This window comes from Tubulanus polymorphus, chromosome 11, assembly GCF_964204645.1.
Source record: "Tubulanus polymorphus chromosome 11, tnTubPoly1.2, whole genome shotgun sequence".
NCBI lineage: Eukaryota > Metazoa > Nemertea > Palaeonemertea > Tubulaniformes > Tubulanidae > Tubulanus > Tubulanus polymorphus.
In genome coordinates this window covers 11644018-11671010 of record NC_134035.1, presented here as the reverse complement: position 1 = coordinate 11671010, position 26993 = coordinate 11644018, and the positions used below count along the sequence as shown (strand labels likewise).

Sequence of the window (26993 nt, the reverse complement as noted above, 5' to 3'; positions counted from 1 at the left end):
TATATAAATATTTGAAATAAGATTTTAACCTTTGGGCTATATAGTTATCATAGTAAATCATCTATGAGCTGCAATCTTAGAAGTCGTACAATAGTAGGTACATAGGCGAGACGACTTCATCGTAGACGTCCACAGTATTCAAAAATGAAAGCAAAATCCTGAATAAATCCTGGTTTCGTTTAACATAAATTGTTCGTTATGTAAAACGTTGTACTTTGAATGGTTGTTTGATATAGATTTTATTCATTCAAAGTATAATTACATAGCTATAATTATCACAACAATATACTGTGGTACGTCAGGCATTAAGGTTCTTGGTGAAACTTTTCCCTGATTTCAGAGGATAACGCCCAGATTCCCTGATATCCCCGTGCACGGGGAAAACAATTCCTGAATTCGTGACGTAATTTTTTCTACTTCCGATTTCCCTGCAATTCAAACCGGACGTCAAGTTGTGCAGCGCAAGGACCCCACATGCCACCTAGCGGCGTAATTAGGCACTAATAACTATTTTTCAGCGATATGACCTTGAAGATGACCTCATCATAAGTCAGGAACGGGGTCGAAATTTCAAAACGTTGTCTCGACGAAACTTAGCCATTGACCCTAGATACAACTTATGCAAAACGCAACGGGAACTAACGCATGGTAATTTCAGAGTTCGAGCCTGAGCCCAAGAACTGTTGTCGCCTATGTCGAATGATAATATTCATTTCATTTCAACAATTTGCGTTGGTGAGGATAACAACATCGATATCATCTTCCCGATGATGGCGTTTAACACTTTTAAAAATCCCGACAATACTTTTAGTATCTGATATAACATAAAATCGTATCAGTTGAATGTCTGTTTTTCGGGTAAAGGTACTCTAGGTGAAACTCTAATTTATAGCGGTTACATTTTTTATGTGCAACTGCTGGGAAACAGTAAGTATGCATTTCTCTAGCCTATGTCTACCCCTTACTTACCGATGGTAAGATTGCTGTATGTACTCACTCTACGCACAGCGCCGCTTAACTACATATACCATCGCCACTAAATGCCTCTAGCGGCGTTTCTTTTTCTTCGGACTTAGTCGCACAAACGACAACAAACGAAAATCTACATATTTTTTCAATCAATTTTCGATTTGATTTTTGAAGATTGTGGACGCGGCGAAATACGGGTGATGTTTGGATTATGACATTGTTGGGGCGGGATTATTCGCGTACAGGCCTTAGATAACTGCACGAATTGTGAACCGAGGTATGTACATAGTTTCGAGTTTCAATTTTCGTCTTAGTAGTAACGGACGAAAATTCCTCTTTGTGTTTTTCTTTAAATGTATATGCAGTGCAAACGTATAGTAAAGTCGGAAATGTTGTGAAACGGATGATTCTTTAAATACGTAAGAAATTAGATACGTAAAAAATTAGTTTTCCGTGAAATCTTAGATTCTTATAAGCGTAATCGATGTAAATAATATATAGACTAGCGAATCAATATCAATAGATTAATCTCTACTTTGTTAGGGATATATACATCCTTTTGCTGTTGTTTTTATTATCTACTATTCTTGATATATGCAGCTTGCCGTCCGTATAATTACTTAAGTCCAACAAGGATTCAACTAGACAGGGTTCTTTTTAATCCAATAGTCTCTGACTGAATCCAATTATCTAATTACTATTAGATATTCGTTAAATAAATTCGGTTTATCGACCACAAGACTGAAGTCGGTGAAGCCTATATCGACCCGTTGCGTATGGGAAACCCTACACCGAGAACGTGAAATCAAAAGAGTACTGTGCTCCTCCTCGAGCTCTCGTTTTTCTGGCAAATTCTGACACGAATTTACCGGGTGAATGTGTGTATGGCAACTGACTGAAGGTGCACGATGTTTTCTTAGCTAATCATAATATAACGATAGTAGCGTGAACAGTTTACAAACACTTGCGGCAATAGTCTGAACGGAATATAGAGACTGAACAGCCCCAATCATACGGCAATAACAATTTCAATTTTTAATTTCCAAAAAATATCACGCGCATGCCCCGGCGGTAAAATCTGTTCGAATAACTCGAAATTCAATTAGAAAAACTGCGGTATTCGCTTAGCTTATCGGCACGTTTTTAATATTCGAAAACTGATACCATCCAGTGGCATGTGGCGTGTGTGCGTCAGTGTTTGTTTGTTACGCGGTTATAAATATGATTTTTCATCTCTTTTTACTTGTACGCGTTGTAGCATGTAACGCCGTGTTTTTCCGAAAATCCATCTAATCGCCTGATTGCCAGTGACAGCTAGCGACGAGGCTTAGCATGATTTCGATTCATATCGCGCAGGTGTTTTTGAAAGGCTAATGTCGGAAAATTTACTGTACATTTCGTAATTTGCGTTACATACGAATACACGGCCATGGAAAATATTTCTATATTCATCACTTTTCGATCTGCACAACCTATACAATGTGAATAAGATTAATTCCGCACTTGAAGATTAAAAGTTAAAAAAAAGGTTTATTGAGACCTCAGCGTGTTGACTGTTTCCTAACGGCGATCAATGGGATGATCTAATAGCGGTAACTAGATTTAACCCGCGCCACCAACATTATTTTTTTATGGATTACTTTCTTCCAATAACCAACATCTAGTTATAACAGTTAATCAACACTGAAAAAACCTTCTCTAATAAGTCGGTTATTATTGTGCATTTTGCATTAAATCATTTGCCTGAACCTACTGCCTCAATTTATTCCTGTAACGTACAATTTAGATAGCAGTGATATGAAATATCTTTAGAATAAGTTTATACTATCATAAAACTGGCGCGCATGTAGAGAGATTATAGTATTTATTTTAGTGCATTTCTGTATGCGTTGAAAAAACCAACACGACCATTACAATTCAATTAGATTCAGGAATTGAGACGTTTACTAATATGTATTTAAGCATCTGAAAGGCAGCCTTAAGCTCAGAGAAAATAATGACAATTTTAACTTAACTATCAGCGGAATTATTATGCAGATAATAGAATTGTCATCACGTGTACTCTAACGTGGCGAATTGCTCATGTTATCAAGATCCAATGTTACCAATAATCATAATAATCATAATATTTATTTCATCGTCAATCAAAAGCAATACAAAATTACAAAAGGATAAGATTGAACCAGAATTAGTAGATAGGGGCGCGAACAGAGCCATGTAGGCCCACAGGACAATTAGGCCCTTTGAAAAAAAGTTAAGTAACGAAAATAAGGTATAATGATAGCAAGCAATCATGTTGATAATAATATACAAATTCAAGAGATTCAAAACTCAATTTATATTTTAATATAGAAAAAAATTCGATGTTTTGGAATTTTTATAGAGATCATCGTCACGCCCGCGATGGTGTCAATACTGAGGGGTCTGTTCGAAATGTTGTGACTTGATTTGACAAATAGACATCGTTTTTAATCTTTTAAATTTGTGTATATTATGTGGATTTGTTTCGCCGATATGCAGTTCATATATTTTTCTATTTTTGCGCAACACACAGTGTCCTTTTACATACGTTCGTAGTTCGTGTCGACCTTGCTATTGTAAACCACGGTTTTGCTCAAGGCTACGAACCATCAGGGAATATGACTGATGCGTTGAGGGCGAAAACAAATACCCTACAATACGCCGTATAGCAAATAATGTGCGCGTTGATTAGGCGTTGTCGTTTTGCATTTTGTAGCTAATCCGAAATTGTCTATTAGCAGGCTTCGTACGCGGTAGGATCTATAAGTATGTCGTCATCGATTGCGGGCGATGTAACGCCTGAGCGACAACTCAGCGAGCGAGGACCGGTGATAACCGACTCAACGGCGATCTCCAATGCGCGACGCGAACGAACCAAGTCGACGTCCACCACTGGCTCGGGACATGGCTCAGGTAGGTTTCAAGACGATGACGAACCCCCGATTATGATTATAATATGATCAAAAATTCTAATAGTTTTTGTTGACTATTTTTGGAGGAAAACCACTTTCTAGTTGAAAACACGGAGCTTCTGATGCCTTGGCATACGTCACTTCCGGCGACGATGCGTGTACGCTTCCAAGGTCATTCTTTATTGATGTCTAAAATCAAGCCGGATCGAAATAATCGTAGTTCATATGAAAAAAAAATAATCAGATTTAATTTGCAATTTTGTGTGGACGTCTTTTGTGGACAAATTATGAATAATGCCATCATATTTTGACTTGAGCAATAGGCGACTAATAGGTTAGTATTTGCGTGTGAAACGTATCGTGCCGCCGAAAAAAAACCGAAAGGTCTCTTGATAAGAGACGACTGTAGGACGGATTTCAATGCCGTGAACAAAACTCGACTTCTGGAGATTTTTGTTTGGGGTCGAGTCGGAAATGCGGTCTATAGGTCCACTTTGAAACGACTGCATTTGCCAGGAGTTTATATCTATTTACCCGAGTTCCAGAAAAAAAACTGTTTGTAATTAGACCGCCGTGCGTATATGTATATATATATATATAAATATTGCCTGTTTCATCGTTGTGGAATGTATTGTTGAATGCGTGCGCGCTTCCGAAGTCGCTAATAAAACAAACGCGTAATAATACGCTTTTTACGTCATTGCGGGAGTGATCTATCTTTATAACAAACTTATATATATACTTCAACGTATGTATATACATATACGCTATTTCAAAGAAAATCTCGGTTGTACGCACGTAAACCTCGCGTACACGAAGGTCGCGATCTTTAGTATTCCGAAATTTCCTTCGTGAATATTTTCACTTGCAGCACGTGTCGTTTCATCAGTCAAACCCAACGTTCTCGTATGAAACGTCGGTTTATAAGCGCAAAATGTAAATCGTTTTCCCCGAGTGGAAGTTTTTTGTTTTTTATTTAGTGCAGCTACGCGTTGAAGTCTTGAAGAATGCGATGATACGGTAGATGTTTATGTACAACTTAGAGCCTCGCTTTAAAAACCTTAGTTACATCGGCTCTTATCTGTCAGCGTGTTATCAGCAAAACAATATGTTAATATCTGTTTTAGATTTGATGAAACATAACACGTTTTTGACTGTTGTTTGTTTTTCCAATTTTTTTTCTAGAAAATCTTTGCCCGATCACTTCCTTGCTTTGTTGGAATCTGTTATAAGCAGAAACTTCACTTTTTCATATTAAGATCCATTGTAGCAAAGTAGCTACATTTCCTTGATTCGTCAAGTTGTCAAGCGAAATGTGCGCCTTCCTGTTACCCAAACATATCCCCCACCCCCAACCCCGCACTCTCGACCATCCGATACGAAGAAGGGATCTACGGGGTTCAAATCGGAAAATGGTCCAAAAACTGATCACACGATATCGTCTTCCAGTAATTCAACCGACAAACTAGATCTGATACAAACAACACAACGTACAGAGTAAAGCCTTTGAAGTAATGGATATAGTTCAAAGTGCATTTAACTTTCTTATATCTGCTTCGTTCAAAGCAAATCAAGTCTTTTGGAGTAGCAGTCATTCCTTTGAGACGTCATTTGAATATAATGACATTGCTTGTAAACAGTGTCTTCGTTACCTAAGTATCATAGTTTTTACAGCTCCACGTGTAAAGTTTGAATATAAAGTTAAATTCACTTCATTCCCCGTGTTTTGAGTCAAATGGATTCGCTAGATATGGGTCAAAAGGTCTTAACTTTCGTGTGCCCTGGATTCGGTGTTGTTTTTAATGAACTGTTGCTTTTTCGACCCATCTACTTTTTCTGTCTATTCGCTGTCGTCATTTTCTTCACGATATTACCTCCCCATCGATTACGATATTCGCGTATTTTCGCCGGGTGTCTCTTGTTGACCGAACCTCTCCGGAGTCAATTTGATAGATCGATACACCGGTGTCGTCTGACAGTGACCACACGCGCGAATGACACGGCGGTATTAGCCTACACACACCACCGCAGAGAGTGGTGGCTCTCATTTTTTAAAATCTTGCCTGAAAGGTGTAACGTCTGTGTCAAGACTGATGCGAGTTCGCATAGTCAAGTTAAGCTCCTTGGAAGTTGAGCTGATGGTATTAGTAGTCATGGATACGACGCCTATTGATTGTGTGACATCTCATAATGCCTTGGTGCGTATTACGTTTTGACGTATATATAAACTTCGGGCAGACGAAAACCGACAAAAGATCATATTCAAATATATCGGTATATCACGTTGACGTCCGCCCACCCCCAACCCCTCGGAGATTGAAAAGGACAGGATCGTCCGCTGGCAGCTGATTAGTGGGTTTTTTCCCGATTAAGAGGCCTGGGAAAAACCTTGAACCGTGAAGCCGTTTCGTGAACCCTCGATTGACAGTGATCAATACTAACTTGAACAATTCGACCTTTGCTTTGCGGATCCTCGTCGAAGTGCCCGTATAAATATACTATAAATGGATATTAATATGTAGATCCCCGAAAGAACATAACTTTACTCGTATGAGAATGTCTAAACGGATGAAAAACCTGTATGTAATGGCGGCGGTGAAGACGTTTCTTTTCTTATCTAAATTGGCCGCTTGCCCGACGGCGGTGGGGTTCCAACGCGAGTTGAACTGTTTAATTGCAATCTCCCCCAGTTTAGCGATTCAGACGTGACCTATTGCGCGTCTTCTTTCCCCGCGGTACCAGCGATGTTTTGCAGCGCATGCGATATTAAGCCACGGTTGCATTAACGCTGAGACGTTCAAGACTCTGTATCGCGAACGTGGTGATTGTTTCTAGGCACGAGTTTTTGAACACCGTTTAACATTTTCAATACACGTCGTATTTTCTGTTCTGAACGACGACTCGAGTTAATGCATATTCCGGAAAATTACAGTTTTTACGCGTCTACGAAACTGTTATTGAAGTCAGTCGCAGGTTCGTTGACCTTTAAAGAAACCCTTTTCTAATGGAAAAAATCTTATCAACCTCCCCTAGCTATTTTCTTTTTTACATCGCGGATCTCCAATATCAAAACCTGGCTATTTCTTTTCGACTTTACAATTTCTGATCAGTAGTACACTGGTCAGTTTCATTCTGCCGTATAACGGCCGTTGTCTTATCGATCGCCTGAACGCTGGTCATTTCTTTCGGCCTCGATCATTTCCTCTGCTTTTACACGCGAAATGGAAAACGCTTTTCTAGCTCATTTAGTGACTGCGTATACGAAACACTGCTCAGTGAACGGTGAGGAGTGTTCCATGTAAAAGTTCAGTCAGGGTCAAACATCCAAGATAATTTGACCATGAAGATGGTGTGAATACATAAAAGAATTTGTAGACTATCGTCGTATTGCCAGTTTTCCTGACGCACACGACACGGGGAATGACGGAAACATAGAAACTGGGAATCGAAGAGTTTGATCCGGGAAACACTGTTTCCCGAAACCATGTTTCTCGTTTCTCGTAAACGCTCGGAAACATTTGTTTCCTGTTTCCGTGATTCCGTGTGCGTTGGGAATTAATGAAACGTTCATTTTCGCGAACCCATATTGGTATCACGTGACACAATTCTCACGTCACTTATTGAGTGACGCTGTAGGTTGGTTTCTGTGTTTCTTGTTTCGCTGTGTCCGACAGCGTGTGTGTATCGAATCACCGAAACGTATACGATTAGTCATCATTTTCGCGTTTCGGGTCGATTTCTCGCTTGGTGCACTTAGGCTATCGGGGAAATGTGAACTTGCTTCACGTCTTTGTATTTTCCCGCCCACCACGTCTTTTAGCGATTGAATGTTAAGTTGTTGCCATTGTTTCTAACAGGCTTCGCACGATCGTTCGTCGTTTATGATTTGCCTATATATATAGGGCATGAACGTTACGTCACAACGCGTCATAGAGTTGAAGTTAAAAGTCACAATTTTCACCTACATGATGACGCAAGTGACCAAACAATACTTATGACGTCAGCACATGCCTATATATATAAGAATGTGTGAAAAAGATAAAAGTGTTTATGTCGGTGTCGTCGAGAGACATTCGAAATCGGTCATACCCGTTGCTGGGATATCGTCTGCAAAATCAAATAATTCTCACTCTAATAAAACCAACTTAACCGTGTTGATGGTAATCGCACAAGCCTAAACGTGTCATTCCATTAATGGTTTACGCCGTGACGCCGTCTACGCGGTCCAATTAGTACCGATGACATTACGCTAATTTGATCTCCGTTTCGAGCTCACGTCGCGGCGTAACCAGCATCCGAATTACCGCATAAAACCGTTCTCCTTATTGCGACCGATTTCGCGTGTTTTTTACCTTCGGATAATTCGTTGTTCGGGGTACGATTTGAACCACGTTTCGTATCTCCCCGATTATACTCATTCGACGGTGTTCGCCTCCCCGAGCGGAGAAAACAACATCAATACACACAACATCGGAACGTGCCGCGTCGGTGTATCGGTAATTTACCGCTAATAGCGTGAAACAAAAGGATATTCATCTGCGAGTATTATTATCCGGCGTCGCACGAGTTGTACAAAATAGCTAAATAATATTCGAGAACGTGATTCGACTAATATAAAGCTACCGACGGTCCCGAGTCTCCGTCTATCCGTCTGTCTGTCAGTCTGTCTATCCGTCTGTCTGTCTATCCGTCTGTCTGTCAGTCTGTCTGTCAGTCTGTCTGTCAGTCTGTCTGTCAGTCTGTCTGTCAGACTGTCTGTCAGTCTGTCTGTCAGACTGTCTGTCAGTCTGTCTGTCAGTCTGTCTGTCTGTCTGTCTGTCTGTCTGTCTGTCCGTCCGTCCGTCCGTCCGTCCGTCCGTCCGTCCGTCCGTCCGTCCGTCCGTCCGTCCGTCCGTCCGTCCGTCCGTCCGTCTGTCTGTCTGTCTGTCTGCTGTCTCGAGAATCACTGATTCGATTTGTTCGATGTGTTCGTCTAGGACCTATACAGAAACATAAAAGGTTTTACCTATATTGATCACTGATTAATTTGTTTTTCTTTTAATTCATGAACTTTTCTCGAGGGGACTTGCCCGCGATCTCCCTTCAGATGAGAATCGTCATCGATGGTCTATTTTAAATCGTTATTCTCAATTCTTTTGTTTCTACTGACAAGTAGTAGGCGTCGTGCTGTTATATCAAAGCGTTCATTTTGACCAAATGAAAACCGAATTCTCGCCGGTTCCTAGGTTCGATGTTAAGAATACCGTTTCGACCTAAATACACGACTGTCACAACCGCTTCTTCTTTCGCTTCAAATGTATTTACAGTATTTGATAAGAATAAATAAGCAGTTAGACGTATTTCATTCAGTAAGACCAAAGGTGGCTAAGTCAGACACAATTTCGAGAATTTACGCGAAAGGAAATTGAAAGATTCCGCAGATTTTCCGCGTTTCAACGCGTAAAACATTATTGAATACTTTTAGCGGATTTGTTTATTGCTGAATAACTTGGTACAGTGAAGGATATTTAGAAGATATCCGAGAGAAGAAATTTGTCGTCTTACTAAGATCATTTCATGAAATGTTTATAGATCTAAACACCTAGAATATCACGATTGGAGAATAGATTTTAGAAGCTTATTTTGATGAAATTTGATATTCGTATGCAAATTGTTACATAGATCTTTAGGCACAATTTCCGTGAAAATAGAAGTTGATTCTATAAAAATACGTAAGATGTTTTTTCGGTCCCTAAGACATCCGACCATCCAACGTTCCGCCCAAGTAGTAGCTATTTACATTTGCTTTCATTAAAATCTGATAAATAATTTTATCACTGGCGATTTTAAAGATTCTTCCGATACCAGAACTTTGTCTGATGCCCGATATCGGGACAATGTATGCGTTATACAAAGCACGGAATCCTACGCGGAGAAAGTCGTAGATTTAACGATTCAACGGCAATAAAAACCTTTTCACGTGGAACCCAATATCCGCCTCTAACCGAGGCCTTGTTATCTGAAAAATTGATGGTTGCTGATGCATCGATTTCAAAGCCTGAAGTATCCAGGGTTTCTGAAAGATAACGCCTTTAAACAGAGAGCCGGCGAAATTCACCAGTCGGAGCATCGTGATTTTCTCCCGGGCGATAGATCTCATGTTCGGCGATAGATCTCACTTTTGGTTTTGGGCGATAGATCTCATTTTCGGGAATAGAAATCGAGACTCGAATATAATCCGATACAACATCGACTCGGTAAAACGAAACCCATTTCATTCATTACACACGTCAACACGCATTCAATGCTAATCCGCTTTAGTTTAGGTTTTTTGATCTTAAAATAGGGATTATCCCCATTATTTATTTATTTGGCTGGTAAATTTTGTTTGATTTTTCGATTGAGTGTCCCTTACAGACCCACCACACCTGCCGGGAGCGAAACAGGGGGTTTTTTAACTGGACAACCCGCATAAGTGCATGCATTATTCCTTCCTATCCAAACATTTTCAGTTACAAACCTAATGATTCGATGTAACGTAAGCCCGGTATTATGCACACCGGTTTGACAGAAATAAGCCGACTCGTCTTCACAGTATTGTGTGTTTTTTGAAAGCCGAATTTCTAGGAAAATCTGCAGTTTCTTATAGGACTACGATTACGTAATATCTGTTTGGACCAATTCATCGTAGACTTCAATTCTAATCATATGGGCATAAATTCAGTCCGTTCCGAATATGGACGGATCAAGCGTCCGCACAAACATAAAGAGTCTGTGCTTATTAACCGGTCCGTTCCATTTCAGATTTCCCGAAATGGAGCGACCAAAAAGGCCGATCTAAAAAGCGAGTCGGGTCGGGTCGGGTCGGGTCGGTTCGGGTCGGGTCGGGTCGGGTCGGGTCGGGTCACACGTATCAGTTCGGCGTGGCTGCGCTCTAGTCTTCTTCCGCCCGTATCCGGACGAATCTGTGCCGATGATTATTGGTTTCTCGTCGTCGAGGATGATGCGAAACTATATCAACCGCGTTTATAATCATTTATTGTTGACATAATCTGCTCGGGGAAACACTTTTAGCCGAGATTTACTATCGCCTATGAGTAATAATAATACTTCACCAGTCCGCAAACCGCGACCGCCGATGACGGTCGCCCGTAACAAACCATAAAGCACCATCTCGCGTAATGGGATTACTGGTTTTACGTCGTCGAATATTCATCTGGCTTGGGAATTGAAAATCTGTAGGAAAATCACGAGAAGCCGCGTATTTATTTATAGTAATGGGAACGGGACAGACTTATGCAATAAACCACATTCGCACCGACCCCGGCTGCCGTGTGAATATACGGGATGGTTGGACACGTAAATGAATGCGACCTTTTTCTATCTAGCTGAATTAAAGTAAGCGTCGAAACTGAATTCGTTAATGTTTTGCGACTCAATGGCGTTGGATTCATGAATGAATTGGCTTCTTTTCGTCCGAATTCGAACTAATCAGATTGTGAATAAACCTTAAACATCGAAATAAGGCGGCGAGGAGTTACTTCATCGGTGGATTCGTGTATAGCCTATCTCCTCGTTCATCGGCGAACCCCGACACGACACGGACGACACGCCGCGTTCATCGGGTCCATTGATACGATTAGCGGAAACCGGCGTACTGGTCGACGCATGTATCCAAGCATTATACCCGGTGTTTAGTGCGTTTGTAATAGCTATTGTGACGACGTGTGTTCGGTACGAATACATCAACACTGAAAGAGAGTCCTTTCCTCCGAGCCACACGACAACAACAGAAACAACTGCGACGAGATGATGTCGGGAACAGTGGAGGCAGCTGCAGTAGCTATCTGATAGCTGGCTATGTTAGTAGTTACTAGACGTCACTCGACGACTGTCGTTCATACTCTGTCGCGCTCTATCTATCCACCTCTCTCCATCTCTCTCTATCTTCTATTTACGACTCGCCGGTGATGGATATTAAATGATGGCTCGTACGTTGCACTCCTCAAGACGGATTTATAGTCGCCTCTCGACTACGGAGTAGTTGTGAAATCAAAGCTGTGCCGAATTATCGCGCCGAGAACGCAACAGGAACACTCGCTCGCTGCTCGCTCGAAACAAGTCTCATCCCTGGTCGTCACCCCTTCACTTCATTCTCACTGACACGATGATAAATGTTGGCAGACAACACAGTATTGACATTTGTGAAGCTCACATGGTCGCCCAGCTTCAGCAATTTCAACAACGAAGAGGTAATTCGTATATATAACTATTATGAATATTTCATTTTGAATCGCCCACGCTAATACGCGTAAATATTGTAAATGTTCGTATGAAACGTTTTATTAAGTTATGCTTTGAAGTCTTATGTAATTCGCAAAGATGCGCAACGGCAGAAATGAAATGAAATGCACGTAATCAGTCTGTTGTTTATTTCGTTTCGTCGGGAATCGATACGAAAACAAATGAAACTTGAATAATCGATGTGACTGTACTACTGTGTTCTATACACAGATACGTGGTTAAAATCCATCGGTTTCAAATATATACGCGGTGTAAACAGCAGTTTACAATTGACTTACACTGATTTCTAAATTTATCACTAATTCCCTGTTTATATTTCTGCCTCTAGAAATAGATCTATATTTAAACATTAATGATACTTTAGTTGACGTCCGTTATAGAATTCAGAAAGCTCTTTTGTAATTTCAGTGACGACATGTTTCGTTTCTACCATTCGGTTATCAATTATTGTATACACGTTGTTTCTTTGTCACGCGGTAAAGCGAAGTTTTCGTCTTTACACTACACTCCGTGACGTCAATAACCTGATATCTGCAGCCTTATTTAGAGGTTGATAATTCTTCATACGTCAAAACCAGTGTTCACACACAATGTGTGCATGCATGTTGGAGTAGTGAGTTGTGATGCACTAATAGTTTGATATATTATGATATGATTCTTTAACAATTTTGCAATTGATATGAAAACTGGTTTTCACGTGGTATAAGGACACTTAGTGAGTAAACTGGCGTTTTGGTGCCCTGTACATGGAAAAATGACGGAAGATGGAAGTAGTTGATAAGATTAAAACCCGCTATATTCAACATTTACAAGATAAAACGCGAAATTTTTACTCAAGAATTGAAATAAAAGAAACGACGTTCCGGATTCTAGAGACCATCGTCAGGACGATTCATTGTTAAATCTTACTGTACTACATTTACTTTTAATCTTATAAATCTTAGTGGGTTTTACACTTATCAGTTACTCTCCACGATTAGAGTGTATGTCGGGCTATTCTACTGTGATAGTAGTTATTTAGATGATGGTAGTAGTTTAATGATGAATAAAAGACTAGAAACCACCGTTTACAAACTTAGAATATCAAATCGATAAATTGTTGAATTGAAAATAAATGCCAGCCAAGAAATAAATGCAGCTTCCTAGCTTCCTGCATTTTTATCCTCACAAAAGAAACGGGGGTATCTTTTCATTGCTAGTTTTGTTCAATAAGGACCCCTTGCCACCAGCTATCCCACCAGATGGAATGCCCAACGGCATACTCAATCAGACTTGGTTTCATCTCGATGACTTACTGAGTCGGACATATTAGGTCGAATTTTGAAATAGAAATAACGAGATTTTCGTCATTATTAGTCGAAATCATGAAAAACTTTATCCCGTATGCCACTAACGGGCTTCCGTAGATCTATCAAACCCAATATCCTCAGATTATTTGCTCGACTACGACACGTTCATCGAATTGAGAAAATTTGCATATCGGACAGCATCGCCACCTGGTGGTTGCGCGAATAGAATCCTCGACTGCCACAATTGATCTTCGTTGAATAATGAACGTGATTATGAAAATGATAATGATAAAAACGAGATGTTTATAGTATGGTGGCTGATAAGGGCTATACGTCATGTATCATCTTTTTATGACTTTGATCGTGGAAAAAAGGCAAAACCAAACCTACAGAGAACTCTAAAGTTTCGTTTTGCGTTTTTCCATGATCGAGATCGTGGTGACTTATCAAATAGAAAATTATTGCGCGGGCGAAAGTCGTTAGACCTTTTATCTATGTTCGCCTGTGCAAGTTATCCCATTTTATGTAATCTTCTCGGTGTCGTTCACTTATGTAATAATAACCTAATCAAGTTCCACACCTTCGCGCGACAACAACGCCGTGGTTACATACATACACTACCGGGAAATAGTAAATCTCCTCTGATTTCTAAAACTGTCGTCTGTCGCAACAGAGCCGTTAAATGTCACATTACACGTAGACGTGGATCGGGCGTGAGCGAGGTGATGAACGGCTGTACGATTCACGGAAAATCACGCTCCGGCTGAAAAAGAACATACCGAATCAAAATGTCAAATTACAGGCGCATAGCTTTTTTCCGACGGCAATTACTGAGCGAAACACTGAAGCATTTGTACACAATATGTTATATGACATTTTAGTCGATGTTGAATACTGTGTTCTGAATTTGCCATGACCTGGAATATGATATGCGGTAGGCCGAGGACTCTTACAAGATTTCGATGAGACTTTCTGGTACCCTTCAATACGAAAAGTTACGTTACGTTATCAAAAGGTCGCAATTTCGTCTAAAGATATGTGAGACTGTAGCTAGAATTTCCTATGTAATTGGACCCGCGAAAACCTTGGGTTTACCGCTGTTATTCCAGGCACAGGTCACACAATAATAGACATTGGGCAGAAATTGTCGTTTTACCGGAAGTCAAATCATCAATTCGGGTCAGTTCAAGTGTTCATAGTTCTATGGCCTGTAACCGGCCCAATCAGATAGAGTCTCGCTCGTAGAATACTGATTGGCTACCATCAGCACTAGCTTCCATTTCCTGACGTCGAATTCCGATTTCCCCATTAGATCATGTCATATGCATTCGGAATAACAAGTCGATACACTGATCTGCGTCGCGAAACAATGAGAATATGATTGCAAGCAAGCACGATTTGTAAAAAGAAACGGTTTCTTTATAAGGTCATCGCGTGTTGATTATTATCGGCTAACCGCTATATAATGCGTCTAAAGAAAACTTATGCTTGTCATTTCTCAAAATTTTTAGCTGGATCAAAAAAATCAATTTTTAAGTACATAAAGCCAGTCATTATTAATCACGTTTTGCGCTTAATGACTTGTTTTATATCTCGTAGTCATCTAACTGTAAACCCCGGCTATGAGACCTTTCTTATCGATAATAAAGTCATGAATCTTGGATGATTGATAGCATTTTCTTATTTGCGTTGGTTTTCTATATCCGATAAAAATCGTCAAATCCCAGTTCGGTATAGCGACGTTTCACTTGTAATGTCTTAAGTCTAGCGCATTACTGCGCGACATAAACCTGCGATACAACATTAATTAAACAATTTTCTGGCTTGTTTCGTAACTGTGTCATCCTCGCTTGCCAGGGGTCGGTAACGCTCCTGAACTCGCTACCAGAACCAGCTTCCCCTGGCCTTACGATGCGTGATTTCATTACTGGTGCTTTTGAGCATGACGTCATATTATGACAAAGATGTAAAATGATCTGCCCAACTTGCGAACTTCCTTGATCGCTAAAATGTTCGCTGATTGGTCCGTTAAACCGGAAATTCAACAGAAGCCTCGTTTGTTACAATCGCTATGATTGGCCCGACGGGATTCTGGTCGACTGATAACGACTCCAGCGACTTGCGAGGCCAACGGGTTCGGGGAACGGCTTTAGTTGGAATCGCTTGAAGGGTGAAGATATGACTGGCGTGCGTTGCGAAACGAGAAACATTATTTCGATTGCTGTGTACGACATCCGAGTAGCTGACCGACAATAAGCAATCATCAGATCACATGACACGTCAAACAGACGCCATGTTGATATCATAACGTGACAAAACATCTGCGTGGTAGTTTTGTTTCGGTATATATATTTCTATGGATAGAATGTATTGTGATAATCATTCATTCGTTCATTTCCTATTTCGCTGCGTGTGATAGCAGTCCAATACGCATGTCCCTGTATCGAGGATTTTTGTCGTGTGCGCCTATAGGCGAATATAGATCGATATACGTACCACTTTCCAGTTGATATCTATAACGCATCGCGTCACGGTGGACCTGGCGCTTCTTCGAAAAGTGCATCGAGCTTTTTTTCAACCTCGGGCGGGTAAAAAAATGTTTCCGCGAGATCAGAACAGATGAAGATGTCTACGGCTTGTATATAAGTTTCTCTTTGATTAACAGGGCGTGACTGGGTTTCCTGTAGACTCGCTAATTGCACCATTAGCGAATACATCAGCGACTTCCCCGTGATATAACACATCGACACGTTCACATTAATTGATCTCATTTCGTGTCTTGTCGTTTTTACTGTCATCGTTGATCAACTCTCTCATTGCCCGAACCTTCCACTCTCTCTACCTCCCTCCCCCGCTCTCTCCCCCGCTCTCGCCCTCTCCCTCTCCCATCTCTCCCTCTCTCACGCCCTCTGCATCTTTCCCTCTCCCATCTCTCCCTCTTTCCTTAATTTCCGCCCACATTCAATCGTGCGTGGAATGTTTAGATTTAAAAAACGAAAAATATCTGATGAGCATAAGATCTTTTTGTTCAATCAGATTACTATGAGATATCATCAGTAGAAGAATTTTAAGCGGTTTTCGGTTCACAAGCCCTAACTCGGATGACATTATAGCGTGTAAGATCCTCAGTGATTGAAAACACTCAAATGCCACATCGTGAAGTCGAGTTACCGATTCGGCACAGACTCGTTTGTCGCATCTACGCTTCCATCAGAGTTAGGTTGATACGCAGGGTCCGATTTCAGAGAAAACAGTTTCACTTTGTATTTCTATCTACCACGTTTTGATTTTGTTGTCAATTTAGTTTAACGTAAATCGATTTCGAAGAGTTAAATTTTTCCGTCCCTGAAGTGTAAACCAAATTTGGGGATTCAGACTTGATATGAAAACATTGAACAAAATCGTGCGAGTAATCCTACGATCAATTACATGATCGTATACAGAAAAACCTACCTTTCCCTCGTCAATCTGCGGCATAACCGGCTGGCCGAAGGCGTTTCTATAACAGAACTAAGTAGACAATGAAATTGCCCGTAATTTTACAATCAGTTAATCAGAATATGTAGCGGTAAGTGAGTCTACGGAAAAGCATATCAGCTCAAACTTCTATCGACGTTTTTAATTACGAACGCACTTTTAGCCATGGACATGTCCATAGTTTAACGAAACATGAATCGTGCGAAGATAATAGATATTCAATAATAGCACCGTTTTCAATACGGCTTTCAGTAATTGGACGCGCTTTTTACCGGACAGAAAATCTCGTGACTTTTTGCCCGTTAAAATGCAGCAGCGGTCAAACTTCAACCGCAACATACGGCCGAAGCATTCGTTCCGTTGAAGCCCATGCACGGGTGAAACGAACGAACTGCAAAATGGCGCATCGCAAGATGAACTGCGTGCATGTGCATCCAACCCCGTTCAGCTGCCTTCAGAAATGCAATCGCAACAAATGAAACTGAACCACCACCACGCAGAGCTAAAGAAATGAAGTTCCATAAGTTCGTTTTGTATTTCCACGACCATAAGTTCAGAATAGGAGTTGTCTCGTAGTAACGAGGCTATTATATCTACCGAAGAGGTGAAAAAGCTTTTAACTGCTGTGAGCCAAAAAAGGCTGCATTCAATCGTAGTCACTTCGTCAACTCGTCATCACAATTACTAGAATTAAACTACCAAATATAGAAAATAAAATATCAAGTATGAAGCAGTAGAGCAAAATGTACAAGGTATCTCGTTGTTGTCAGCGAAATTCAGAGACGCTTTTTTCCTTTTGCGTGGTTCATTTTTTCAAGGCTAACACTCCTTGATCTACCTTCCGAACCGGCGTTCCTGGACCATACCTTTAGTATCGACTGTACTCGCAGCGAGTGCAATATGCGACGTTGTATGATTTTCGGATAAGAAAATCCGGCGAGCTGAAACCTCATTCATCGTATTCCGCCGGGTGTGTCATCATTCTGTTTGCGGTAAAAGGTTTTCGTTGTTGTCGCCGCCGTGAAAAGATGCAATCATCATATTTCAAAAATCCCGCCCATATAAGAGAAATCTGAACTCAAAGCAAGTTGATGGTTTCTATATCTAATCATACGACTTTTCTGATTTTTTTCAAAATGGCACATAGAGTGGGGTGGAAACGCCGAATATTCATTTAGCTTTTCTTTATTCAGTTTTTATCTCGAATAGCGAGTGATTGAAAATGTCAATGTTACTTAGGATACTATAATCTATTAAGCTCTTTAGTGAAACGTGTTACGTAGTCAGCACGTTGAAATCATATCTCGTTTAAGGCTAGAAAACAGTCATTTTGGAGTTCAGGAAGATTTTTCTTTGCCCGATAGGGCCATGCTGGGTTCACGGAGAACCAGTATCTGATTTACCACAAGTGGTGGGAAACACTAGGGTTGTAGGGTGACGTAGATCACTGCGGATACAATCACTTTCAGGATCTGGTGAACCGCTATGTTGCTTTTCTTTATCATAAGTTTTCAATGGAAAATACAAGCCGTACTAGCGTTTGGATTTGGGGCAGGGAAACTCGAAAAGGGCAGTTCTATTGATTATAACAATAATATATGCAAAAAGAGCACTTTTCCAAAATTTCTGGGGGTGTATGTACTGCCCTGCAAACAATTCTGGAACCCGACTTAACATTTCGACAATCTACTGAAAATATACAATTTCGACTCCGTTCAATCGCCAACAGTAATCTGAAATCGGTACGTGGATTTGAAACCGGATATTAGGGAAATTAAGTCAGCGAAATATGATATTGAATGGTCATTTTGAGTCGAATTCGTAGGACGCGTGTGGGCGTTAATTAACCACAAGACGTTTACGCATTTCATATCACAAGATCTGTGAAGCGACAGATCGCTTGCTTGCTCGCTAGCTCACGTTTGTTGTTATAGCGTAAACACGACTTTATTGCGTATATATAATCAAATCTCCTATCACCGATATTAAATCGTTGATCAATTCGTTATTATTCGACTTGTCGTAATGAACGACGTCCTAGAGATGATATCAGCTACACGACCGTTGAAGAGATCCTCACTCGACTGATCGCTTTATTAAGCCAGCGTCGATTCGATTTATTCGAGTATTCAACTTATTTATGGGATTTCCGAGTGGATTCGGGATTTATTCGTCGATTCCAGTTGAATTTCGAGGATTATGGATTTATAGATGTTTGGTAAATGTCGACCTGTAAATCCCAGCGCGTTAAAGCATATTATTTGATACGCCGTTTAGGTATAAATGTCTCCTTCTAAAGCTCAACGTTATACACGATGCAGGGAATCTACGTTTTTGGTCGGGCCCAGTTGGCAGCCGTGTGAACGGTTGTTACGGGCCTCATTTTGCCCGTGTGATCGCGGCTATATTCAGAGCTGATACTAGCTACTGATGGTAGCTCTCGTTTCCGTGCGCTGTGCTATGATCAAATGTTTTTTTTATTGCGATGAAAAAAAAACCAACTGTTTATTGTTTAGCGTTTTGTCGGCGCGCGTTCGGCTATTTTTAAGACCGAAAGCGGTCGTCTGCGAAAACCTGTCACTGCTGGCGTTCATTATCGTTTTCCACACGCGGCGTCGTTTATCGATGTTTTGAAACATTTATGAGATCGAAAAGTGATTTACTATAGCGCGCCGCGTTCAACGTATAAATAGATTAATTTACGAAGTCGTCTTGAAGCTAATTCCGCGTCGTCGCCGAGCGCCATGTTTATATCTCTCCCTCCATCGATTTCAGTTTCCGAGAGCGTCATTTTTGTCCGCGCCGAAAACGTCTTTCCGCGCGAGTAAGAATGGAATTATCATTTTTTACCCCAAGGCTAGTCGTATACTGATCAATTAGACGACAGAACTGTCGATATTTAGTTTTACGTATAGCTCCAATGTTCGGATAGTGTACATTATATAAATATTCTATCTACTAAATGTAAATTTAGTTATAATTGCGAATCTCGGTGACGAAGTAATTAAAGGTTATAATGTTGCAATTAGGTTGTTAATCGTTAACGTCTGGCATATGAGGCGCATCGTTAGATACGTCATGTACGTACTCGGATAATCCTAATCGAAGATGTATAATTGCCGTGAATAACTCACACAAGTTTGCGTTGATGACGAGCTGATGTCTACAGTATAACTCGTCTTACTCAGACATAGCAAACTCAAAAAATCATTTTTCTGACTTCCAACCGTATTTTCCGTACGAAGGACCGATTTTGCCGGCCTAGCTTACCCGAGTAAGGCGAGGTTTACTGTATAGTTTGGAGTATCTGTTGAAGTTAGTTACGACACACAAAGATTCTGATCGATAAATTCAAAACGTTCATATTGTTCTTTACAAATTCATTCAAAATTCAAAAATGAAAAGTTCATTCAAATTTAACCGTTACGTATAGAAAATCGAACGCAGAAGACCGAGTATATACTGGCGACCCTGGTGGATCCTTGCTTGCCATAAGTAGAATCCTCGATTGCCACAGTAGCAATTGAGGTTCCCCGTTGGCCTCGTGCGAACGAATCTCGGGCGTCGATGTTAAAAACGTGTATAGTAACACCGGAATATAATGCGATCGCTCGCACTCAGACAACATTATACCCGACACGGTATAAATCAAGCTGAAATCACGAGCGAATTATGTTCGGAGACTGATTGGGCAAATGAAGAAAAACTACTCGACGTCGTGATCGAGTTAGTTGTGAAAACAACCCTAGACTGTGCGGTGGTGCTCCAGTTTGATTCGATATTCCGTATAATACACGCACTTGGCGTCGTGATTTAAATTGGATTTGTCTTAAAATGTCACTTCAAATTGCGATAACAACACTTTCGACGTTGCCTTCATTTTTCTGACGAATCTATATTCGTTCGGTGTCGACTCATTGCGATTCATACCTTTATGTAATTATTTAACGTTGCCAAACGTTTCATCACGTGTTTTTCCACAAATGTTATCTTATCTTTATTTTCAATCTCATGATTTGCAAAAAAGTAAGTTTTTAGAATTTTCACTCCTTTTATTTATTTTCCTGGAGTCCTTCCGAGGTTTTATGTCGAAAATACTCAAATTATAAAAAAATCTATCTCAATTCTTTTTCCTGTTCCCCTCCGTTTTGAAACGCCTATTGTTAAAACATTTGAAAGATTGTTTCCTTCGCCTTCCCATTTTTCTTTCTCGAAAAAAATCTGTACTCTAAATGATTAAAAAGACCTCAGGTATTCGAGTGTGCGATTGGTGGCACAACGAGCAGAAAATGATTGCATAATATTGAATCTTTGGCGACTAGGATGGATAGTAGCAATGAAGACTTTGCAGTCGACTGTGGTAATCGAGGATTCCGCTTGTGGCAAGCGAGGATCCACTGGCTGGCAACAGTGCGCATTAGGACAACGTTGCCGGAGTTCTTCTCGAAATCTATCCGGGCATAACATCTCGAATTCTATGAACGATGAACAAAGATCGCGCCATGATATGAACCAAAACTCTGGAGTTTATCGAGAGACACAATTTTCTTTATATTTCATGCGCGAGGCAAAGAATCTACATCTGAGTGAACCGAAAATGAACTAAATGAACTAAATTTTGATTGAGTTTTGCCGTACAAGATCTCGATGGCACGACAGGATACTCGTCATACGCTTAATCTTCAGATTTCGTCCATGAACGATGATCAGTTGATCAGATTCAGATTTCGGAACGCCGACAACTTTCGTGAGTCAGGCCTTCATATAGTAAATTTTCACGAGCATCGCTTCGAATTGACGCGTCGAGTACATTCAAACATTCCATTCCGTGCTCGTTTAAAACAGCGGCTGATTACATATCGATAATCGATATTAGCAATTTATTAGCGATTGTTCTCGGATCTACTTTCCACAAACAATATTGTCATCGGCGCTGAATAACCGTCGCAGGTGCGCGCGCTTGACATTCGGTTTTCAAATGTATAAATAATAGATTTTCGACCTGCCGGTTTATAAAGCCACCATCCGATAGTATATGAATTTGACATATGCGACGGAAATATCCGATAAACTAAACACAGATAGACAAACGACACCAATTCAAGAGCGTCCTGTTATTAAGGATTACGTGCCACCAGATGGCGCGCGTAACAATAGGACAACTTCTAGTTTTCTAGCCTCCCATATCAAAACTAAGGCAAATCGTAACTAATGATTAACTCAGATTGATATTTAAGGTTCATATCATGACGGGTTTTTTGTTCATCATCCATAGAATTAAAGAAATTTATGGATAGATTTCGATTTACTCGGAGAAGAAATCCGGCAACGGTTTCCGACGCCACAAGCGGAATCCTCGACTGCTGAATCCTGCTTGATGTCAAGTCCCACAGACAAAATGAAAGATCTCGAAATAAAAGAGTTCCTGGAAATTGGTGCTTATTAACTTCTTATTATTCTGAACAAGAGCTTAGTTATCATTCTCCCGAGTGCCACCCAAGGTAATGTTAGCGGGAGAGTATACTCCGTCGACCAAGAAATTGCAGCCATCCAGATACGAACCCTTAACAACCCTGGGTTGCAGGTCAGAAATTGATCAGACAGATCGAAGGGAAATGTGCTATCACTTCTTAAAAAAGTACGTTACCCCATCGAATAGTTTTATGGGAACTCAAGAAGTGGCTAACTGCTCTTCTGCTATATCTTTTCCCACAAACTGCTATTTTGGCAGCACCATTTACCAATGTAAGGATGTACATAATCGGCGCCACCTTGATTATAACCGATCATTTTCGTTCTCTTTCCTCGACAAATCTCTAACCGGGACGTGTCTCGAATATTGTGGCGATAATGGATTTTTTTGTGTGGTCCATCGAGTTAGCGAGTATTTTATTTACTGACATACGATTCTTCAGTCAGTGAAGTAGATCTTGAGGGGTATTTCAATCATGGCTCTCCCCGTATGTCGTCATGCTGGTCTGGTCTATCTACCAGCAGCGCGCGGTTGGCTGGTGAGGCGATGTCGGCTGCTGTCAGTTACATGTGCTATTTCTCTCGCGGTCCTACCACAATGAAGTCGTCAATTCATCGAAGCATAAGCCCCCTTTATACGACGAGAGATTACGTTGTTTACTGCAGATAGAACTGACGATTTAGCGCTTCTCGCGGAAGAAAAATGTCATTTTCTTCTCGGCGCGCTCCAATATCGCTTTAAGCCCAACACGACGCAGGGAAACACAAAAACTGGAAAATGTTTCCCCATGTCGCGTACGTATACGGGAAACGGGAAGGAACGTTCCGAAATCGAAAATCTTTGATTCCATGTTTCCGTGTTTTCCTGTGTCGTGTGCGTCGGGCTTTAATAACGACATGCAATATAGACTGAAGGCAGATGCATGATTCCCAGCATCCGATCTAGATTTTAGGCGTATAAATAAATACCGCCCGTATCGATATTCTCATAGTAAAGAGAAAGGTCAGATTCCTTATTCCGAGCGCCCGAGTTAGATTTCAGACGTGCATATACGTATATACCGCCCCGGAATTCTTTTCATTTCCTGATTTCCGCGAACGGCGGTAAACATCAACCATAGGTCGTTCGGTGATTGATGTCGAATCATCACGCTGATGCAGTCCTTCGGTAATTATTACCACCGCCGCGATGGCCGCCGCCGCCGCCGTCGTCATTTCACCTGAAAACCGTATAGCTAGCCCGTGCGTATCGATTTACAGTTTGGATCTGGATCGACGATATGAAGCGATTTGTTCGGCGTGGATGGGATTTCGTCGTAATTGAAGTGCTGCCATTACTCCGCTTGTAAGGACGGATCAACGATCAAAGCAAACAGGATGATGCGGTGGTTACACACGCTTGTAAACCATGTCGAACTCGGATACTGCGCCGGGGTCGGTCTCGTACCGGAGCCATTATACGGAGAAATCATTCGTTCGTTTGAAACGATCGCTCGCATCAGTTGCATATCAAATACTATGGTTCAAATAAGGGTTGAAAATGAGAATTGCAGATTAGGAAATATAGTAAAAACTCGCCTGGGGACCGAGGTGTTAGCGAAGTCCAAGTTAGGATTGAAAAAAAAAACGTTAGGAAGTGAGAAAAATTAATCTGATTTTGTAAAGCGTTTGATTTCAAACATCAAGATTTTAGGCGTATGAAAATGGTTTTTAGCATAAAACCGAAAATTCGAGGTTTTGATAAATTCTAATAGTTTTGATGCTTTAAAATCGTTTTCGATCCCGTGATTGTGGGACTTATATTTCATTTGATTTCTCATTGTCATTCCAACGATTTCAATCAGTTTTTCTATCTGCATTCGTACCAAACACAGATGCATAGACTCAACATTTTTTCTATATAAAGTAAATAACGAGACGAGTAGTACTATATGGGTTAACCATTTGACGCACGAGCTTTCGCTACTAAATCATATAGTCGCTTCATCAGGTGAATGATATATAAGTAAGTCTAAAGAGTTTCGAGTTATTCGAATTTTAGCAATGTTTTCAGCTGCCACTAAATTCTGTATTAGGATTCGTATGGGAGGTAATAATGATATTAGTAAATGTGTAATAGTCGGTAGCATTGTTCGTTCTAGTCACGAACTTGTCTCGAAATACCTGCTCTGTAGCTGATTACATGTCTCTGCTGTATTCGGAGCAAGAAATGTCGCTGCGTCGCAGATTCTTAATTAGATTGTTCGTCACACCCAACGTGAATCCTGCGATGAAATCGTATTATAAGCTACGGTCCCCGTGTGTCTTTATTATATACAAAGACATACTGTAAGTTAACGGGAGGTTTGAAGCCTAGCTTAGATTACCCCGTGAAAACAGGACGTGCAAAATCAGTCATTCTGGCAATTTGGAATCTGAATCCCTCCCTCCCTCCCCTCCCCTCCCTCCCTGCCTCCCTCCCTGCCTGCCTCCCTGCCTCCCTCCCCTCCCTCCCTGCCTCCCTCCCTCCCTCCCTCCATCCCTCCCTCCCTCTCTTTTCTTTTTTTCCTCCGTCAATTACAGTTACTTTTGACGGTTTCTGATAGACCGGAGTTGGATGGATATATAATTTTATAAATTTGTACCAACCTCAACTAAATGACAAACGTAAGGAACCTATTCGTCAGAACGACGAAAGTTGAGGCGAGGTTATGTTGAGCGTTCGACTGGTAGAGCAACCTTTAAGGCCCCGTCCACCACCGTCAACTTCGGAGTCGGGCGGAGAAGCCATGTTATGTTTTTTGCAAAGCTTGATATATCATGTTCTATTGCCAGAAGCTTTTATTCAGCGGCACAGAATTTGACATTCATCGATCGCCCCGCTGGGTGTCATTTGTATAAGTCGCTATACTCATATGTATATATATACTCGATAGAAAGCCGAGAAACCCATAAACATTGACACGAGGATCAAGATACGAGCAACGAAATATGTCGCGGTCATCCGTCATATTTTATTAACGTTATCCCGCGGCGGCCGAGCAAACGAAGCAAAGTCTTAGCTACGGCGATCGCCATCGTAATAAGACAGTTATGACGAGGGGCTTTCATCTTACTGTCTCTACTTGTTATGTCGAAAGCGCGGCTCTCCAGAATACGATACATTAGTATTATCTAATTACACGTAAAACTCGTCTTTGTGGTGAATTATTTGCGGCGTGTTGGGGATAACGTCCGTCATCGCCGCCGTGTTTTCAGCTTATCCGGCCGCCACGAACGGTCTCTCCAATCGGAGCTGCCGCGGTCATTGTGCTTTCGAAAAACGAAATTCGTTTTATAGTCTATACAGTTATCAAGGAAAAGGAAATATTACCCGATGTAACAAATAGAATTACTTTCGTCCAATCCCGAAATATGAACTAGATTAAAAAATCAAAACAAAATACTGTCGAAGAGAATTCAACATCGTGGGGCCTGGAAACTGTAAAAATGCTTATTGATATTCTAATGTCATCTCAATGTGACGCTATGGTCGTATTTCACCCGGGTCTCCGGTTAAGAATTGAATTGTTTATACACATGCTGTATAGTCGCTGTATTCAAAATAGCTAGATATAATATTCCATATTCATTTATAGCTTCTTTCAGATTTTCATTATTTCCCTACTGTCATCGATCGTTGATAATACACGTGTATTCGTGTTGTTTCCGTTTCAAATAAAAAAACGTTTCAACGCGTAGCCTCAAGTTTAAGCTATGGTTATCGATTTCATACCGATTTCAATCATCTTTTCTTTCTCGAAATAAGAACCCGTCCCCTTTTCTTCCCATCCCCAGTCACACTCTCGCCTAGGACGTAAATAATACATCTCTTCAGTATTGTCGGCGTTATGATATTTCGCCATTCGGGCACTTAATGAATCCGATTTCTGTACATGAATAATTTCCCTAGCGAAATATACTCGCACTTCTTCACACAATTATTGAGACTATGCGCGTCGCGCAATTGCTGCTGAGTGGCTCACGACGGCTGCGGGCTCGGCTCTACCCAATACACACGCATTTCCTTGTCAACAGGATGTGCGGCCAAATGATCCAGTCGCGTATAACAGACCCGAAGCCAATTGCGGTTACGACAAGGCGTACGATGTAGATTGCAAAGCGAATGTAGTTCAAAATGAGAATGGCGCTCTGGAAAGCAGCCAATCGTTTCTCGGAAAAAGAACATTTTCTTGTCGATTTACGCAATCCTTAATTACGAACACGAAAGGTCGAAATGCCGGGACAAAAAAAAAACCAAATCATTTTCCGACTTCGTATTTCGGACCCAAAATGTTGCCGGGTCCCAGTTTGTCCGAGTTATGCAAGGTCTATTGTAAAGATGGTGGCTGATTCTGGTCATAACATAGAATTCCGGATACGTAAATAGGGGCGCGCTAGAACGCCAAAACCAAAAAGAAACGTTCGATTTCCTTTGAAGAATCCATTTTGGCGCGCCAAAACAGAATTTTCATACTTTCTTTACCATAGTAAAGGTCCACTTTATTCAAATTCAAAATCGAAAATTTGAATAATTGTTTTTCAATCATTA

General features: G+C 40.9%; 1 protein-coding gene across 1 annotated transcript in view; it reads left to right on the top strand.

Moving 5' to 3' along the window:
• The first annotated feature begins 1225 nt into the window (after positions 1 to 1225).
• LOC141913058 (uncharacterized) overlaps positions 1226 to 26993 on the top strand; it is a 61482-nt gene continuing 35714 nt past the window's right edge. Inside the window, exons 1-2 of the mRNA XM_074804501.1 lie at positions 1226 to 1246; positions 3732 to 3903. Coding sequence (XP_074660602.1) covers positions 3759 to 3903 — 145 coding nt within the window. The 5' untranslated portion in view covers positions 1226 to 1246; positions 3732 to 3758. The remainder of the gene's footprint in view (positions 1247 to 3731; positions 3904 to 26993) is intronic.